The 21,069-nt window shown below is 42.7% G+C and overlaps 1 protein-coding gene across 1 annotated transcript; it reads right to left on the bottom strand.

Moving 5' to 3' along the window:
- Positions 1–516: 516 nt before the first annotated feature.
- Positions 517–16,657, bottom strand: sh3bp1 (SH3-domain binding protein 1). The gene is made up of 18 exons (XM_029764873.1): positions 16,360–16,657; positions 13,148–13,190; positions 12,905–13,009; positions 12,734–12,810; positions 12,530–12,641; positions 11,078–11,154; positions 10,827–10,914; positions 10,647–10,715; positions 10,439–10,529; positions 10,130–10,266; positions 9,864–9,972; positions 9,660–9,741; positions 9,462–9,542; positions 5,804–5,917; positions 5,377–5,474; positions 4,943–5,105; positions 4,502–4,857; positions 517–885 (listed from the first exon to the last, which is right to left on the bottom strand). The coding sequence occupies exons 1-18, from the start codon at positions 16,404–16,406 to the stop codon at positions 629–631; spliced, it is 2,106 nt and encodes a 701-aa protein (XP_029620733.1). The 5' UTR covers positions 16,407–16,657; the 3' UTR covers positions 517–628.
- Positions 16,658–21,069: the final 4,412 nt, after the last annotated feature.

Raw genomic sequence — 21,069 nt, 5'->3', positions numbered from 1 at the left:
CGGCCATGGAAACCCATTTCATGAAGCTCCCGACAAACAGTTATTGTGCTGACGTTGCTTCAAGAGGCAGTTTGGAACTCTGTAGTGAGTGTTGCAACCAAGGACAGACGATTTTGACGCGTTACAAGCTTCAGAGGTCACATTCTGTGAGCTTGTGTGGCCTACCACTTCGTGGCTGAGCCGTTGTTGCTCCTAGACGTTTCCACTTCACAATAACATCACTTACAGTTGACCGGGCAGCTCTAGCAGGGAAGAAATTTGACGAACTGACTTGTTGAAAAGGTGGAATCCGATGCCACGTTGAAAGTCACTAAGCTCTTCTGTAAGGCCATTCTACTGCTAATGTTTGTCAATGGAGATTGCATGGCTGGCTGTGTGCTCCATTTTATACAGCTGTCAGTATTTTTATTTTATTTATTTTATTTCACCTTTATTTAACCAGGTAGGCCAGTTGAGAACAAGTTCTCATTTACAACTGCGACCTGGCCAAGATAAGGCAAAGCAGTGCAACAAAAACAACAACACAGAGTTACACATAAACAAATGGGTGTGGCTGAAATAACCAAATCCACTAATTTGAAGGGGTCCACATACTTTTGTATACAATATATAGTGTATCTCTACCCCCTCACTGCGCTATAGAGGTCACCTGTTTGCTTTCCAGTACTGGGGGCTTGGGAGGTGGGATTTGGGGGGGCCTAATTACACCCTTTTTGCTTAGGGTCTTCTTCAGGACCGGAGCTAGGGGCTTGGGTGCAGGTTGTAGCTGGGTTTTGGGTGCCTCTGCTGGTGCTAGAGGTGCTGGGACCCTGGGTTTGGAGTATGTAACGGCCACCTGCTCTTTACTCTGGATGGGCGGCATGTGTTGAAGGAAGGATTTCCTCGCTGTGAAAAGAGAAAAAAGAGAAAGGGGTGTTGAGGATACGTTTAGAATAAGTATTTTTGGAACTATAGATATTAGAGTATTATATTATATTAGAGTATTTGGGGTATGTATTTACAGTGTCTTTGGAAAGTATTTCGACCCCTTGACATTTTGCACATTTTGTTATGTTACAGCCAGGGGCGGAAATCCCAGGGGGGACGGGGGGGACACGACCCCCCCATCCTGGGAAAAATATGATTTGTCCCCCCCAATATATCACTGTAAACATAACTATGTAATTTAAATAATATTACTAATACGCAATGAAAGCAATTGTGCTGATTATAGACACTTAATAGCTCGTTTTTAAGTTTCAAAAGATTGCGCCCCCCCACCCTTTGCCTCACAATGGTTTGATCCACTGCCAGTTCCTTAGTTGGCAAGGTAACAGAGGGTTCGTATCTACTGTAAATTAGTGCTTCAAAGTCCCTGTGATAAGGTTAGTGATAAACTGAAGTCCAAACTGAACAGAACTACCCTCTGTTCTACCATTGTTTTAAATATATTTAATGGTCTCGTTGCAAAAGCTAAATTGTCGCAAGGGAACTTTTATTTATTTATTTTATTTCACCTTTATTTAACCCGGGTAGCAAAGATTATAGCAAACACCACTGAAATGGAATTGGTGCTCGCTAGCTTTGCAAATTCAGCTATTGTTGGAAGCTAGCCAATATGAAACAAACGATTAAAATGACAAAAGGTTGCAGCATATGTTGTGTAAATGGTGAACTCATACAGCTGTCAACTCTTGTCACTGCAATCCGTTTCACATTTGCTAGCTACCTTTTAGATCGAAGCCCATATAGAATGATAGAAGATAAGATGGTAGAAGCCCATCTCCTACTGTAAATAACCTGCACACTGTGTGTGTGTGTGTGTGTGTGTGTGTGTGTGTGTGTGTGTGTGTGTGTGTGTGTGTGTGTGTGTGTGTGTGTGTGTAGCCAGCCAGGTAGAAAAATGGCAGAAAAAAGACGGACATCAGAGTATTTTTCAGTATACCAAAACGCAAAGTAAGAACCCCAGTAGCCTAATATCTCAAAGACTAGTTGATAAAATGTTCATAAGAAAGAAGTGAAATACTAATGGAAATGTTTCACAATGATGTCATTAGGCAGAGCAGGCAACAGATGGCACACAGACAGCAGAGTTGGGGACAGATATGCAGGGACAGACTGGCAGAGACAGGGAGTCTCAGGTAAGTTTGTTGAGTCTTTGTTTGGCAACATTATGAAAGGTTCTCCATTTTTTTTACTTGTAAAATAGGAACATAATTGGAAAATGCCATGGATACCCCCACTCTCAACTTAAACTGGTGACTGAACTAAGATTTGTTAAAGGCAATGGTATTGCTGTTGTGATTAGTTGTGTAGTTTTGGGTACCGGTAGTTAGGAGTACGGCAAACACCGTATTTCTTTGGTTCCTCAATATACATTTACCATATTACAACGTAGGCTATGTGTTACAGCATTACTTTTGGTGTCCCCCTCAGGAATTGCTCTTGAGAAAATTTCATGTAATTGTCCCCTCCAAAGTTGATATCAGATTTTCGCCCCTGGTTACAGCCTTATTCTAAAATGGATTAAATAAAAACGTTTCCTCATAAATCTACACACAATACCCCATAATAACAAAACAGGTTTGTAGACATTTTTGCAAAAATGTATTAAAAACAAAAAACTGAAATACCTTATTTGCATAAATATTCAGACTCTTTGTTATGAGAATCGAAATTGAGCTCAGGTGCATCCTGTTTCCATTGATCATCCTTGAGATTTTTTAAAAATTTGATTGGAGTCCACCTGTGGTAAATTCAATTGATTGGACATGATTTGGAAAGGCACACATCTGTCTATATAAGGTCTCACAGTTGACAGTGCATGTCAGAGCAAAAACCAAACCATGAGATCGAAGGAATTGTCCAAGAGCTCTGAGACAGGAATGTGTCGAGGCACAGATCTGGGGAAGGGTACCAAAACATTTCCAAAGGTCCTCGAGAACACAGTGGCCTCCATCATTCTTAAACGAAAGAAGTTTGGAACCACCAAGACTCTTCCTAGAGCTGGCCGCTTGGCCAAACTGAGCAATCGGAGGAGAAGGGACTTGGTCAGGGAGGTGACCAAGAACCTGATGGTCACTCTGACAGAGCTCCAGCGTTCTTCTGTGGAGATGGGAGAACCTTCCAAAAGGACAACCATCTTTACAGCACTCCACCAATCAGGGCTTTATGGTAGAGTGGGCAGACAGAAGCAGTAAAATGCAACACATTTTTTTTAACCTTTATTTTAAGTCAATTAAGAACAAATTATTATTTACAATGACGGCCTACCCCAGCCAAACCCGGACAACACTGGGCCAGTTGTGCACCGCCCTATTGTACTCCCAGTCACAGCCAGATGTGATGCAGGCTGGATTTGAAGTAGGGACTGCAATGACACCTCTTACACTGAGATGAAGTGCCTTAGACCGCTGCGCCACTCGGGAGCCCCTCCAGGCACATGACAACCTGCTGGCACCTAAAGGATTCTCAGACCATGAGAAACAAGATTCTCTGGAAACCAAGATTGAACTCTTTGGCCTGAATGCCAAGCGTTACGTCTATAGGAAAGCTGGCACCATCCCTATGGTGAAGCATGGTGGTGGCATCATGCTGTGGGGATGTTTTTCAGCGGCAGGACTGGGAGACTAGTCAGGATCGAGGCAAAGATGAACGGAGCGAAGTACAGAGAGATCCTTGATAAGAACCTGCTCCAGAGTGCTCAGGACCTCAGACTGGGGCAAAGGTTCACCTTCGAAAGGGCAACGACTCTAAACACACAGCCAAGAAACGCAGGATTGGCTTTGGGACAAGTCTCTCAATGTCCTTGAGTGGCCCAGCCAGAGTCCAGGCTTGAACCTGATCTAACATCTCTGGAGAGACCTGAAAATAGCTGTGCAGTAACTCTCCCCATCCAACAGACAGAGCTTGAGAGGATCTGCAGAGAAGAATGGGATTAACTCCCCAAATACAGGTGTGCCAAGCTTGTAGCATCATACCCAAGAAGACTTGAGGCTGTAATCGATACCAAAGGTGCTTCAACAAAGTACTGACTAAAGCGTCTGAATACTTATGTAAATGTGATATTTCAGGTTATTTTTTTCAAGGGGTCTGATTACTTTCCAAAGGCACTGTATATCTACTTGAAACCAGAACTGTGGGTTGTGGTAGTGCAACAGTTTTTTATCAGGACAGTTTTGTCATTAGAAGACGTTGGTTATTTTAGCCACTGCTGCCGGGGATCGTGGCTTCCTTGTACTAAAGTGGGGCAGTGGTTTGTCACTTATGCTGGGTGGACTATAATGCAACATGAGTGCTCTGAGGGACTTTAGTATCGTCTAAGTAAGTATTGTCTTCACTACTGTCTAAGCATTAGATATCGTTAGCTAGCTAGCACGAGTTATGCGCTTTACATTTGAGTAATTTAGCAGATGCTCATATTCACAGGGACTTACAGTAGTGAGCGTATACATTTGATACTTTTTCATACTTGTCCCTCGTGGGAATCGAAAACACAACTCCGTCGTGGACGGCCACCTACGTTTGTATGGTGAGGTGATCTTCAGTATAGCTCTGGGGGAGTCCGGTGGGGCCTCTAGGATGGGTTCTAGTGAGCCCGATTCAGGGCTCTGCTTCTGGGTCGGACTGCAGACAGACACTGGTGGTGGGGAGGGAACCAGGGTTGGGCCAGGTGCCAGTTTGGGGCTGGGTAGTGGGGATGGGTTGTGGACCAGTGTCGGGCTTGGGACAGGGGACGGGCTCTGGGTATGGACTGGGGTAGGGTTAATTGGGGTTGAGCATGGTGGGTCTGAGGCAGGGTTCCCCCAGGTGGTGGTTCTACGACCAATGGAGCCTGACTTGATGATGAAAAAACCTCCACTGTCCTGAGATGCTGAGCTGTGGAGGAGACGGTCGATGTTAGATAACACACTGTTATAATAGAAAGTGAACATACATCCTGTTCAGTCTGTGCCTGTGGTACCTGATTGTTTTACAGAGAGAAGAATGAGAAGAGGAAGAGGAAGCGCATGTTGAAGAGGAGGAGGTCATTCTGGCAAGGTTCTCTTTCACAGACTCTGAAGGTTGAGGTTCTAACATTTTCAAATCTGGGACCCCAGGAAGCTCAGGAATCTCAAAGTCCACCTCTGGAAAGGAACACAACACAGGCCTACTTTGAGAAACTGTGTTCCATAAAAAATACATAGACCTACCTGACATACAGTAGCTCAATATAGTGAGACAAAAATAAGTGAATGAATAAAAATACTATCCAAAGGTCATAAGAGGTTCAAGCATCCCTCTCAGTTATCTAGTAGCTAACTTCCACACATTTCATGCATATCAACTCATCACTAAAAAGACTCCCACTGCTCCTCCCTCGAACACACAAACATCACATTGAATGTGGTACTGTACCTTCTGGAAACAGGCTGCTGGAGTGTTGTATGAGAGGCTCAACCACCGCCACCACCTGGACGGAGGAGGCAGATGCCATGTCCAACAGCGCTGCCTCCCTGAAAGAGAGGGAGAGAGGTTGATGGAGAGATGTGAAGAGAAAAATGTATGATGGTACAGAATTGGGAGAGGGAGATTGAAAGGAAGAAAGAGAAGCGGGATGAGAAAGTGAGACAGAAAGAGAGGGAGAGAGAGAAAGAAAGACACATAGGTTAAAGTCAAGTACTAAAAAACACAGAGACATAGCTAAACAGACATAATCAGATTAATAACAATCATGTAACAATAGAAAGTGACACCAGGAACAACATTGAGACATAGGGCTATTATGACAGACTAATAGAGGGGTTCAGTTTCCTCTCTCTGTCAGTACATCAGTAGTACCCACCCCTCCATGCGAGGCCACAGCAGGTTGGGACCCAGTACTATGGCAATGTTACTGGGACTCATCCTGTTAACCGCCTGCTGCTCTGACAGACACGACAGGAACTGTACCAGGTACCTAATGGGGGAGGGGGGGGGAGCGAGAGGGGAGGGAGGGAGGGAAGGAGAAGTACATATAGTGGCGTGTATTCATCAAATAAATCACATTTTATTTGTCACATGCGCTGAATACAACAGGTGTGTACAACAGTGAAATGCTTACTTACAATGCTTTAACCAACAATGGAGTTCAAGAAATAGAGTTAAGAAAATATTTACTAAATAAACTAAAGTAAAAACATTTTATCAAAATGAAAAAGTAACACAAGAAAATGACATAACAATAATGTGGTTATATACAGGAGGTACCGGTACCGAGTCAGTGTGTGGGGGTACAGGTAAATCGAGGTAGTTTGTAAAGTGATGCATAGATAATAAACAGTGAGTAGAAGCAGTGTAAAAACAGAGGGGGGGAGGTTCAATGTAAATAGTCCGGGGTGGCCATTTGATTAATTGTTCAGCAGTGTTATGGCTTGGGGGGAGCCTTTAGGTCCTAGACTTGACGCTCCGGTACCACTTGCCGTGTGGTAGCAGAGAGAACAGTCTATGACTTGGGTGACTGGAGTCTTTGACCATTTTTTGGGCCTTCCTCTGACACTGCATAGTATATAGGTCCTGGATGTCAGGAAGCTTGGCCCCATTGATGTACTGGGCCGTATGCACTACCCTCTGTAGCGCCTTACGGTCAGATGCCGAGCAGTTGCCATACCAGGCGGTGATGCAACCAGTCAGGATGCTCTCGATGGTGCAGCTGTATAACTTTTTGAGACTCTGGGGACCCATGCCAAGTCTTTTCAGTCTCCTGAGGGGGAAAATGTGTTGTCGTGCCCTCTTCACAACTGTCTTGGCGTGTTTGGACCATGATAGGTCATTGGTGATGTGGACACCAAGGAACTTGAAACTCTCAACCCGCTCCCCTTCTGGCATGATGGTGTTGATTTGAGCCATGACCAGCCTTTCAAAATCTTTCAAAGCACTTTATGGCTACTGACGTGAATGCTACGGGGCGGTAATCATTTAGACAGGTTACCTTTGCTTTCTTGGGCTCAGGGACTATGGTGGTCTGTTTGAAACATGTAGGTATTACAGACTCGGTCAGGGAGAGGTTGAAAATGTCAGTGAAGACACTTGCCAGTTGGTCATCGCATGCTATGAGTACACGTCCTGGTAATCCGTCTGACCCTGCGGCTTTGTGAATGTTGACCTGTCTGAAGGTCTTGCTCACATTGGCTACGAGAGCGTGATCACACAATCATCCGGAACAGCTGGTGCTCTCATGCATGTAGAAATTAGGTAAAACGGATTTAAGTTTGCCTGCATTAAAATCCCCGGCCACTAGGAGCGCCACTTCTGCATAAGCATTTTCTTATTTGCATATGGCCTTATACAGCTCGTTGAGTGTGGTCTTAGTGCCAGCATTGGTTTGTGGTGGTAAATAGATGGCTACGAATAATATAGATGAGAACTCTCTTGGTAGATAGTGTGGTCTACAGCTTATCATGAGGTATTCTACCTCAGGCGAGCAATACCTCAAGACTTTTTTAATATTAGACATCGCGCAGCAGCAGTTATTGACAAATAGACACACATTTCACCCCTCGTCTTACCAGACGTAGTTGCTCTGTCCTGCCGATGCACGGAAAAGCCAGCCAGCTCTATATTGTCCATGTCGTTGTTCAGCCACCTCTTGGTGAAACATAAGATATTACAGTTTTTAATATCCCGTTGGTCGGATTGTTTTAATCGTAGATCGTTTGTTTTCCAATGATTGCACGTTGGCCAATAATACGGAGAGTAGTGGTGGTTTACCTACTCGTCAGCGAATTCTTACAAGGCACCCCGCCCTCTTCCCCGTTTTTTCTCTGTCTTTTCTTCACGCTGATGACAGGGATATCTTTCGAGTCGGACTCATTACAGAAAGAAATCGCTGTTCTGATGTCCAGAAGCTCTTTTCAGTCATAAGAGACGGTAGTAGCAACATTATGTAGAAAATGAGTTACAAACAATATGAAAAAACTAACAAAATAGCACAGTTGGTTAGCAGCCCGTAAAAAGGTAGCCATCCCCTCTGGCGCCATTATTATAATGGATGCCAAGGGAAGCCAGGCTTCCCAAAAAGATGTACTAAGAAAAAAAGAAAAAAACATAATTTGTCTTTTGTCTCTCTGTGTTACATACATTTCCTTCAATTCTGATTCTGTCTGGTCAAAAAGAGTATGACATTGTTGCTGCCCAGAGCATTGAATGCAAGGGAAGCCAGCGAGCATTTGGCCTACCTTGATAAAAAAATATAAAATAATGGCCAACCAGAGTTGAGCTAAACTGAGTGAACTCAGTTGTGAATGGTCCTGGCACACCAAAAAAAGTGTCAAGGGAAGCCAGTTTGGATTTGGCTTCAGACCAGCCACATTGCATCAGAAGGCAAACGTCATTGACAGAAAAAAACTTTAATTGTTGCATCTCACTGTGTCACTGTCCTCTGGTGGCTAGCAAGCTAAAATTGTCCCTTTTCTAAATTAGCCAAGGATGGAGATAGGGATTTGGACTTGTGGTTTTACTTAATTCTCCGTACTGGCCAATGATTATAACGGCGATACGGATCCAACCATAAATTCATACATTGTGCCCCTGGCCTGAGAGGATGGAAGTTCAACATGTAGCTAGATGTAGTAGGCTAATTTTAACTAGCTGGCCTGGCGCATCATTGCCCATGAAAGGAAGTTAGGCTAGTGAGCTAAAATCTTTGCCAGGTAGCCTAGGACAACAAAAACTAAAAGAGTGTACTAATTGACAGAGTCATAGACCGTTTAGACAACATGAGGAGGACTGCATTGGCATTTCTCTACAAGTAGGGTGAGTCAACATATTTTCTACTTACACACACACACACGCACACACACACACACACACACACACACACACACACACACACACACACACACACACACACACACACACACACACACACACACACACACACACACACACAGAAATCAATACCATGGACAGCCACATCATATTTAGCTTACATTGGTTGGACTAAATAGTTTTGGGCATTTTAGGCATAGGTTATTAGATGATGTTGAAATGTTGAACTTGAAATGGCGCTGGAATAGTGAAGGCAGTTCCTGTTTTCTTTGTGACTTGCGGTAAATCTCCGTGGTTCTAAATCAATAGTTGTTTAGTGGTCAGAAAATGTCAGAAACATTACCTTGCATGACCATGCTGTAGGTCATGTAACTGTGTTACTGTAATATGCTTTGTGAACTTCACCGGACAGATGTTGCTCTCCGGGTTTTGTAATGAAACAAATGTGTGGTTGAATTAGTTCTGCCACTGTGTCTTCTTATCGTCTCGACCTTTAGGCGTATATATCACTGTGCCAAGGCATATGAACTAACAGGTCATAAAGCAAACAACGCAATTATCACAACACATAGTTGTAATATGGCTAGGGAGATATTCCCAATCATACACCATGCATCATTCTTGAGTTTTTACAACTTCACACAGGAATCGGTCAAGATCCAAGAGAGCTATGGGTTACAGAGATATGGACATACCGGAGGTTGTTGTAGTTTTCTGATGGTAACTTCTTCAGTACAATTTTAAACTGCTCAAGTTTGTCTGTCAATTCTTTCTCCCTAAATAAAGAGGGGAACAGAGAGACATTTGAAGAGCAGAAATTAGAGGGGAGAGAAATCATGTAAAGACACTATGTACTGTATGCTTTTAAGATGTAGACCAATCAAGGACCTTACCCTGCTGCTTGAAACCAATCATTGTAGAGTTCAAAGGTCATGAGTGGTTCAGGCAGCTCTCTCAGGTAGCTTTTCAAAGCCCCTACATGGATAAAAGAGAAAATGCTGCTTAGTGCATATGTGTTGTTTAACTGTCAAGTAAAGACATTTGAAACTTGAAAACCTTGAATAAGGGGTACTGTCAACAGGGACGGTCTCTCTGACCTGCGACTGCATGAGGGTCAGTGAATTCACTGTGGTTCACAACCCCTCCATCCAGACTGCTCTTCAGTCTCTTCACTACTGAGGCTGCTGCTGCCAGACGAAACAGACCCTGGGAGAGAGATGAAAGGAGAGAGAGATAGACAGATTTTATCCAAGAGGGCAAACATGATCGTAGATGGCTACAGAGTCCTTTCACCTGCTCAGTTAATTAATAATATCCCATTCACATGTATACCATGTAGTAGATTAATAATCCCAGTCCTCACCTCCTCCCTCATGCCGGTGTGCAGCAGCATGTGAACACACTCGTGGATGGGAACAGCGATCTCCCTGCCGCTGTTGTACAGATGAGTCAGCAGGGACTCCCCGTATACCTTCCCCTTATAGTTATTCTCCTGGGAGTCTGTGTTAACACACACACTGGTGACACACTGGACAAATCCTAGGCAAGTGGGTGCTACACATTGGATAGGGGGGGGGTTACCCGTGTACACTAAGTATGGCCTGGGTATTTTAATTGCAAACACACACACACACACATACATACAGTGCATACATGCACACACCCTATTCACCTGTTTGACTGTGGTTGTCTTTCAGCTCACTGATGTTTCGTTCCAGGAAGTCATGGGAATTCTTATGATGTTCTGCTTGTAGTTCCAGCAGCTAAGGAGAGAGCACAACCCAGACACTTATCAATTATAATTCCTAATAGCTAATAGCACATGATAATTAACAGGAAGTACAGCTTGAAAGAGAGAACAATTAGTGGGCCACACTCACACGAATGAAGTAGTTGGCATAGTCATCTTCTTTAGTGGCAAAGTGATACAGATCTGCAGAGTATTGGTCCTGCAGAGAATGTACAGCCACACAAAAAGTGAATACTGTATGTTAGAGGCTGAAACTACTGCATAAAACAACAAAGTGTCTGAAACAGTAACATCCAACACCATCCAACACCTTGATGCTCTCCAGTTTCCTCCAGGCCTCCTCCACCTCCTCTTTCAGCCCATCCTGCTTTGCCTGAGGTCCCGTACTAGCCTGGGACCTGAAGGGGCAAAGTCATTCATGATCAGAAGCCATAAAAAGTAAAAGAAAGGACACAATGGAGAAACTGACTAAAGTTAGTTATTATATATGAATAAATGAACTGTGTACTGTCTGGAGCATATAGGGCTGTCAAATACAAACACACAGAATGTGTGACCCACTTGTTGCGTGCATTGTGCCAGTCCATTGTGAGTTTGGCAAACTGCTTCTTGTTTTTGAGAATCTCTGGAAGGTCTTCCTACAGATAGTATTCATATGTCATTACATCTCTCACTAAAAGCTTCACTAATGCTCCAGTAGATTACTAAGAAAGGCTTTGTTTAAAAATTGCCTTTTGGCCTTTATACAGATTACAACTTCTCATTTTTGGTTAATTGAAAATGAAACCTTGTTCAAAGTATCACCCTTCCTTAAACAAGTCCTGCAAAGCTGGTTACAATTTCAATATTATCTTCCAGAAAATACAGAAAAAATATTACAACCAATATTATGGTTCAACTCAAATATACTGATTGATAAAAAAACATTATGTTTTTTTTTAAATGGTATTATATTTATTAAAGATATTATGAATAGGAACGGTGTAGTTATGTCACATATGCAGCTATCGAAAACATATGGAAATGTTTTCTCAATCCGAAGTTATACTGATTGCAGCATTACCTCAACAATGAATGAGTCAAGTGGAAGGGAGAGAAGGTAGGGAATTGTATGTCTGCCATACTGTATATTAAAGACCAAAATTGGCAGAAAAAGGTTGGCATATACAGAAAAATATACCAGTTTGATTTGAGGACAAAAATATTGACAACTGCGCTATACACGTTGCAAAAATATCTGGGAAGAGATTTTCGATGTACCGATTCCATGCACATGGTGTATGAATTGATATACAAAATAACGCTTCATTCAACATTGAGTTTTTCAATTTAAATTATTATACAAAATTCTTGCCACCAACAGAGTGTTATATATATGGGACATACAACAATCTCAGCTCTGTATATTTTGCTGTGAAGAAACAGAATCCTTAGATAATATATTATCGTATTGTCCCCATCCAGCTTGTTTCTGGCTGAAAACACAACATTCTTTTAAAATGATCCCTACAAACAGCAGTGTTGGGCAATTTGGAAAGCCATAGTCAGTCAATCAACAATATAATAATACTCTTAGGAAAAATGTTCCTCTTTAACTCACAATCTGTGGATACCATGCGATTAGAAAGGTTCGAAATGAATGTAAAACATCACAGCACAGTTGAAAAATACATGGCACGTGGATATCAAAAGAGGATGTCTACAGAGATAGGTGGGACGGGCTGAGAGTAGCCCAAAATGTAATGTGTATAATCAAAAAACAATATCTTTGTTGTGTAATTACTGTGTGTAAAAGTACCATGTATGTAAAATGTGTGTAAAATGTATATGTAACCAAAAAAGTGTAAAAAAAACTAAAATATAAAACAAAGTCCTCCGAAGAGGGGGGGGCAGTACAATTTTTTAAACAATAATATATATATTTTTTAAGTATTCATATGTAATACTACATAATCACAAACTTCAATTGTTATCCAAAAATGGCTGAATAACTCTTGCTAATGCAGCCCTTACCTCACTGAGTTTATTGAGAGGTTCCAAAACCTCCTTCTCCAGCTTCAGCTCAAAGTCAGACAGTGTTGCGGCCAGGTGACTCTCCATGAAGCAACACATCTCCAATACTTTCCTATCAGAGAGGAAATAGACTAATTGATTAATTGATGAATGTTCAACTGATCATTTGGAGGGTTGAATACATGGTTTGGTTACTTAAAGTACCTGATAGAAGAGTCTGGATCAAAGTCTTTTAAGCTCTCAGCCATGCTAACAGAGAGCAGCATGAGAGGGAGTTTTTTCTGGAGAGAGAGCGAGAGAATTTTATACTGATAATCATAATAGAGTGACTTCAAGTCAAGGGTCAGGGATGAAAGGTGAAAGAGTAGACTTTACCATTCGTCTCTCTGTGTCCAGCCCTAGTTGACTCTGCAGACAGCCCAGCAGCTTCTTGTGAATAACCTGCGCTGCCTTCTTGGCTGGCTCCACCCGCTGCTCCACCTTAGACCAATGAAAATGACAGGTATAGAGCGTGTCTTATGTTCACACTGAGCTAGGTACAAATGTATTCACTGAGAAATCTTTTCACGTAGTGAAATGAGCCACCACTGTCCCCCTTTATCATCAGCCTTAACTCACCATAACCAGATCTTCTGTGAGAAGATCTGTGGCATCCTGTGACCTATTAATAAGAATAAAAAAGGCTTTCAGGCAGTATTTGTGTTACAGTGTGTTGCAGTCTTATTTGGCAATGTTCTTGGTAAGTGGAGTGTGCCAATACAGTATATTTTGCATTATGCTTCTTTGACTAGAATACTGACATTACACAAAATAAAAAAGACAGTAAGGTACATTTCCGCATATGACCAGATGCAACATTTATGCTTAAAGTTTCATACCTACATCTATGTGCTTTTATGAAGAAAGAAAACATTTAGGCTATGAGGACATTTATATTCATAGCCACATCCATCGTAAAAATAAATAGATGACAATAGTGGTCATGTCGACTCGGTGTATTTTTTCCCCCAACTCCTATGGCTGATTGGTGGTGCAGTCTGCTAAGGTTGTGAGTTCTAATCCCACACGGGACAGATATTTCTGGTTTTCAAATCCTTTATTTACAATATTCATCCCTTGCCCACATACTTCTAATTCTGATAAGTGAAAGCATACCTGTGTGAGAGGTCGCCCTGGTAGTAGTTGTAGGTTTTTATTCAGTATCCAAAACCAATATGTGAGTTCATTTGACCACTGGAAAAAGAGCTACTGCGTAAATACTGCAACGCGGGTGGGATTCATTTTCAATGTAATGATTACACTGTTCCTACCAACACAATAGTACATTAGAAAGATTTTATTTTCTGTCCAGAGCTGTATTTGCTCACAATGCACATCATTGTATGATAAAAGCGTGCCAGTGGACAGGTAAGTATGCTTTAGTGAGAAAATGTTGGGATCAAGTGCAACCATCTCCCAAATCAATATTTATGAGGAATTCCCTCCAACCCACAACTTCTCACTTGAATGCATTTTATAGAAATTGGATAGTGGTTGGGCAAATGCTGAAATTGGGGTTGAGAGTTATCCTTTAAAGTTAGAGAGTGGAGGCTACTGCTGTGGGCTGAAACCAGGCCAGAGAAGGGGGGGGGGGGCTGTTTTAGGGGACTTAAAGGTGGGGATGAGAGAGAGAGTGAGTGAGTGACAGGCAGAGAGAGAGAGAGAGAGAAAGAGTGAGAGAAACAGAGAGAGAGAGAGAGAAAGAGACAGCGAGAAAGCGAGAGAGAGAGAGAAAGAAAGAGAAAGAGATAGAGACAGCGAGAAAGCGCGCGCAAGAGAGAGAGAGAGAGAATGAAAGAATGGCAAGGAAGTTTCAGCAGCATCTGATAGAGAGCAGTGTTTCAGCAGCATCTGATAGAGAGCAGTGTTTCAGCAGTGAAACAGCTGCAGTGTAACCGTGAAACCCAAGCATTTTCTAACAGTTTTTTTCTTCTTCAACTAAACCAAAGCCCATAGGCGTCTTTCTATCTGTGTGTGTGTGTGTTTTTATAGTTAAGGTCACATTCAGTTATTCTGAACAAAGTGAGAATAGTGTAGGTAGGGGCTCCTTTACTGTGGTTAGAGCTCTGTTCTGGTGCAGCCGCCCTGTTAGTTACCAGGGATTATTAATAGCCTGAAACGCGTCAGTGGCATGGAGGCCTGCAAACACACAACTTCCATGGTCTGTTGCAACCTGCTGCAGACGCGCTCAGCTAACAGCCAGGGTAGTGTGGGTATCAACAACCCGACGTGGGTGTCCAATTCCATATTTTTGCTGATCTGAAGCATAATACACGTACGTACACATGCACAGATTGGCTTTTGTACATGGGACATTACTGGATCAAAGGACATTCGGGGGCACAGTTAACTCTTTAAGGTACAGGGGAATCTCAAATCAAATTGTATTTGTCACAACTTTCACAAACAACAGGTGTAGACTAACAGTGAAATGCTGACTTACAGGCCCTTCCCAACAGGAGAGAAAAATAATAGCATGAGGAATAAATACACAATGATTAACGATAACTTGGCTATATACACAGGGTACCAGTACTGAGTTGATGTGCAGGGGTACGATGTAATTCAGGTAGATATGAATCTTGTGGGCGGGGATGTGCCCTCAAGTTAACAATTTAACCCCCCAGAGTCATGTATTTAGAGAGTTGGGCGAATGTAGTTACTGCATTATCAATCAAACTTATTTATAGAGCCCTTTTTACAACAGCAGTTGTCACAAAGTGCATATACAGAAACCCAGCCTAAAACTCCAGAGAGCATGCAGTGCAGATGTAGAGGCACGTTGGCTAGGAAAAACTCCTTAGAAAGGCAGGAACCTAGGAAGAAACCTAGAGGACCAGGCTCTGAGGTGTGGCTAGTCGTTTTCTGGCTAATGTATTTATTGTACATGACACTTCAACATTCTATGGCAGCCATGTTAGCTCCCCATTAACATGACATGGCAAATATTTAAACAATGCTATGTAACTGAATGTCTAGAATTAGAAGAATGTTCTAAATTCTAAAAGTTGGCCTAACTCTCTTAAATATGTGGCTCTGCTGTGGCATTGTGTCACAGGCCACACGCAAAGTAAGACATGATGCACGTCATCTCGCCGTGACACCGCTCAAACAAACTATTCGTTGTTATGGTTGTTCTCTCACTCATCAAGATGAATTATTACAGTCATCCACCATTCGCACTACACCATGCAACCCTGTCTGCTTCACTCTTCCTCCTACTTTCATATCAACGGTGGCATGATGATCATGAACTCTGTGGTTGTCCTCAGACACCAAAGATACTCTGTCCTTTGCAGAAGTCAGATGACTCTACCACATGAGGCTGCTGAGGGGAGGACGGCTCATAATAATGGCCGGAACGGAGCAAACGGAATGGCATCCATGTGTTTGATGTATTTGACCCCATTCCCCTGATTCTGCTCCAGCCATTACCACGAGCTCATCCTGCCCAATTAAGGTGCCACCAACCTCCTGTGGACTCTACCAAACAGGCTCCCCACTCACCAAAAGCTTGTCTAAAGGTTCTCTTTTCACCCACAGATGCTCATGATGAAAATAACTAAGATTAGAACGTAGAATCAGACTGGAGTTTAGATTGTCACAAAACTTGATAGCATTGGTTAGAAGTACAGTATCTCGCCATTTATTCTCCATTCTATGCAGTTAGTTCCAAGTTCTTTGAAAATAACTATTGTACTAGAACTGAAAAGAAATAGGCTATTGTATTTTCACAAATGTATACCCCAAAAACAAACGAAAAGTCCAAAATGGCACATGAAAGTACTTACTTCCCCACAGAGCCAAGCTGCTTTAAGAGGTTGAAAGATTTAAGCATGGTTGCTTAGGAGTCAGCCCGCCTCTAACAAGTTATCCCTCTGTCTTGACTCCAACCAGGTCCTCAGTCATGTGTCGCCAAGTCAGTGTCTGTATTATTTTGTTGAGCAGACACCACTGCAAGTGGTTTTCATCAGTGTGTGTTGTTAGTGTTTTGCTCTGTCATCCAGCAGTATTTGTTCTTGTTTTGAAAATGTGCTCCGTGACTGTGTTCAACCACCACTCAGTCACACAGAGCTCTAAGAGAACAGGAAGTTGCCTCAACCGAAGCAGCAGGAGGGGAAGAGGGGGTTTTCAATATCAATGTGAAATAATATATACAGTGAATTCAGAAAGCATTCAGACTCTTGACTTTTTACACATTTTATTATGTTACAGCCTTATTCTAAAATTGATTAAATAAAAACATTTCCTCATAAATCTACACACAATACTCATAATAACAAAGCAAAAACAGGTTTGTAGACATTTTTGTTTATGTTTTCTTTATTTTTAGTATTTTCTACATTGTAGAATAATAGTGAAGACATCAAAACTATGAAATAACACATATGGAATCATGTAGTAACCAAAAACGTATTAAACAAATCAAATTATATTTTATATTTGAGATTCTTCAAAGTAGCCACGCTTTGCCTTGATGACAGCTTTGCACACTCTTGGCATTCTCTCAACCAGGTAGTCAGCTGGAATGCATTTCAATTAACAGGCGTGACTTCCTAAAAGTTAAAAGACCAAGTCAATATTATGGCAAGAACAGCATGAATAAGCAGAGAAATGACAGTCCATCATTACTTTGACATGAAGGTTAGTCAATATGGAAAATTTCAAGAACTTTGAAAGTTTCTTCAAGTGCAGCCGCAAAAACCATCAAGCGCTATGATGAAACTGGCTCTCAAGAAGACCGCCACAGGAAAGGAAAACCCAGAGTTACCTCTGCTGCAGAGGATAAGTTCATTAGAGTTACCAGCCTCAGAAATTGCAGCCCAAATAAATGCTTCACAGGGTTCAAGTAACAGACACATCTCAACATCAACTGTTCAGAGGAGACCGTGTGAATCAGGCCTTCATGGTCGAATTGCTGCAACGAAACCATGACTAAAGGACACCAATAAGAAGAAGAGACTTGCTTAGGCCATAAAACACGAGCAATGGACATTAGACCAGTGTAAATCTGTCCTTTGGTCTGAGGAGTCAAAATTTGAGATTTTTTGTTCCAACCGCATCTTTGTGAGATGCAGAGTAGGTGAACAGATGATTTTCGCATGTGTGGTTCCCACCATGAAGCATGGAGGAGGATGTGTGGGGGTGCTTTGCTGGTGACACTGTCAGTGATTTATTTAGAATTCAAGGCACACTTAACCAGCATGTCTACCACAGCATTCTGAGGTGATACGCCATCCCATCTGGTTTGCGTTTTTGTAGTTTATTTGTCTCTTGCGCCAAATACAACAGGTGTAGACCTTACAGTGAAAAGCTTACTTACAAGCCCTAACCAACAGTGCAATTTTTAAGTAAAAAAATAGGTATTAGGTAAACAATAGATAAGCAAAGAAAAAAAACGGTAAAATGACAGTGAAAATAACAGTAGCGAGGCTATATACAGGTGGTACTGGTACAGAGTTAATGTGTGGGGGCACTGCTTAGTCGGGCTAATTGAGGTAATATGTACATGTAGGTATAGTTAAAGTGACTATGCATAGACGATAAACAGAGAGTCATAGCAGCGTAAAAGAGGGGTTGGCGGGTGAGGGGTGGTGGGACACAATGCATATAGTCTGGGTAGCCAATGTGTGGGGGCACCGGTTAGTTGGGCTAATTGAGGTAATATGTACATGAACGTATAGTTAAAGTAACTAAGCATAGAAGATAAACAGAGAGTAGCAGCAGCGTAAAAGAGGAGTCTTATGGCTTGGGGGTAAAAACTGTTGAGAAGCCTTTTGGTCCTAGACTTGGTACTCCGGTACTGCTTGACATGCGGTAGCAGAGAGAACAGTCTATGACTGGGGTGGCTGGGGTCTTTGACCATTTTTAGGGCCTTCCTCTGACAACGCCTGGTGTAGAGGTGCTGGATGACAGGCACCTTAGCCACAGTGATGTACTGGGCTGTACGCACTACCCTCTGTAGTTCCTTGCGCTCGGAGGCCGAGCAGTTGCCGCACCAGGCAGTGATGCAACCAGTCAGGATGCTCTCGATGTTGCAGCTGTAGAATCTTTTGAGGATCTGAGGACCCATGCCAAATCTTTTCAGTCTCCTGAGGGGGAATAGGTATTGTCGTTCTCTCTTCACGACTGTCTTGGTGTGTTTGGACCATTCTAGTTTGTTGGTGATGTGGACACCAAGGAACTTGAAGGTCTCAACCTGCTCCACTACAGCCCTGTCGATGAGAATGGGGGCGTGCTCGGTCCTCCTTTTCCTGTAGTCCACAATCATCTCCTTTGTCTTGAATACGTTGAGGGAGAGGTTCTTGTCCTTGCACCAGACGGCCAGGTCTCTGACCTCCTCCCTATAGGCTGTCTCGTTGTTGTCGGTGATCAGGCGTACCACTGTTGTGTCGTCTGCAAACTTAATGATGGTGTTGGAGTCGTGCCTGGCCATGCAGTCGTGGGTGAACAGGGAGTACAGGAGGGGACTGAGCACGCACCCCTGAGGGGCTCCAGTGTTGAGGATCAGCGTGGCAGATGTGTTGCTACCTACCCTCACCACCTGGGGGCGGCCCGTCAGGAAGTTCAGAATCCAGTTGCAGAGGGAGGTGTTTAGTTGCAGAGGGAGATGTTTAGTCCCAGGATCCTTAGCTTAGTGATGAGCTTTGAGGGCACTATGGTGTTGAACGCTGAGCTGTAGCCCATGAATAGCATTCCTTTTGTCCAGGTGGGAAAGTGCAGTGTGGAGTGCAATAGAGATTGAATCATCTGTGGATCTGTTTGAGCGGTATGCAAATTCGAGTGGGTCTAGGGTTTCTGGGATAATGGTGTTAATGTGAGCCATTACCAGCCTTTCAAAGCACATCATGGCTACGGATGTGAGTGCTACGGATCTGTAGTCAATTGGGCAGGTTACCTTAGTGTTCTTGGGCACAGGGACTATGGTGGTCTGCTTATAGCTTCCATCAATCAATCAATCAATCAAATGTATTTATAAAGCCCTTCTTACATCAGCTGATGTCACAAAATGCTGTACAGAAACCCAGCCTAAAACCCCAAACAGCAAGCAATGCAGGTGTAGAAGCACAGTGGCTAGGAAAAACTCCCTAGAAAGGCCAGAACCTAGGAAGAAACCTAGAGAGGAACCAGGCTATGAGGGGTGGACAGTCCTCTTCTGGCTGTGCTGGGTGGAGATTACAACAGAACATGGCCAAGATGTTCAAATGTTCATAAACGACCAGCAGGGTCAAATAATAATAATCACAGTGGTTGGCGGGGGTGCAATAGGTCAGCACCTCAAGAGTAAATGTCGGTTGGCTTTTCATGGCCGATCATTCAGAGTATCTCTACCACTCCTGCTGTCTCTAGGGAGTTGAAAACAGCAGGTCTGGGACAGGTAGCACGTCCGGTGAACAGGTCAGGGTTCCATAGCCGCAGGCAGAACAGTTGAAACTGGAGCAGCAGCAGCACGGCCAGGTGGACTGGGGACAGCAAGGAGTCATCAGACCAGGTAGTCCTGAGGCATGATCCTAGGGCTCAGGTCCTCCGAGAGAGAGAGAGAAAGAAAGAAAGAAAGAAAAAGAGAAAGAAAGAGAAAAAGAGAGAAAGAGAGAGAGAATTAGAGCGAGTATACTTAAATTCACACAGGACACTGGATAAGACAGAAGAAATACTCCAGATATAACAGACTGACCCTAGCTCCCAGACACATAAACTACTGCAGCATAAATACTGGAGGCTAAGACAGGAGGGGTCGGGAGACACTGTGGCCCCGTCCGACGATACCTCCGGACAGGACCAAACAGGCAGGATATAACCCCACCCACTTTGCCAAAGAACAGCCCCCACACCACTAAGGGATATCTTCAACCACCCCCAAGGGGGGGCGCCAACCCGGACAGAAAGATCACGTCAGTGACTCAACCCAAATCAGTTTAATTGTCTGCATCATTTCCAATCCCCCATATATCTTTTGGGGTAAATATATATATTTAAATACATACATACACATACCCCCATATATATATAAATATACACATACATATACATACAAATACACATACATATCTTTTTAAAATGTATTTCACTTTATTATTTACCGGAAATTTTACTCCCCTAATTGGAGTAAACTACTAGACAACAACACTTAGGCTTCTACTTCCAGCTTATGCATACTATATATATTTTACAGACTATTTTACAATAGTTATATTTTGTTTGGTTTTAGTCCTGGCCTTCGTCTATTTCTGATGTCCATTCAGTTGGATGTCTATTTGCTATATATTTTTAACTGTGCTATTTCACAAAAGTTCTGAACCTATATATACATTTTACAGACACAGTATATTTTACATTTATTATCTTGTTGTTATTAGTCCCACCCTTCAGCTCCACTCAACCCCTCCCATCTATCTCTGAACACCATCTAGTTTTGGATTTCCATTTGCCCTATATTTTTCAACTGTGCTGTGATTCTTCACAAAAGTTCTGAACATTTGTATTCTCATAGTTTCAACAGA

Source organism: Salmo trutta, chromosome 10, assembly GCF_901001165.1.
Source record: "Salmo trutta chromosome 10, fSalTru1.1, whole genome shotgun sequence".
NCBI classification, from domain to species: domain Eukaryota; kingdom Metazoa; phylum Chordata; class Actinopteri; order Salmoniformes; family Salmonidae; genus Salmo; species Salmo trutta.
The sequence above is the reverse complement of the archived record's forward strand: the minus strand, read 5'-3'. Positions and strand labels throughout refer to the sequence as shown.

Coding starts and splice junctions, on each gene's coding strand:
- sh3bp1 (XM_029764873.1), bottom strand. CDS start 16,406: ATGCTTAAATCTTTCAACCTCTTAAAGCAGCTTGGCTCTGTGGGGAA. Junction 5,106..5,376: donor CAGCAGCCTGTTTCCAGAAG/GTACAGTACCAC, acceptor GTTCCTTTCCAG/AGGTGGACTTTGAGATTCCT. Junction 886..4,501: donor GATCACCTCACCATACAAAC/GTAGGTGGCCGT, acceptor CTCTTTTCACAG/CGAGGAAATCCTTCCTTCAA.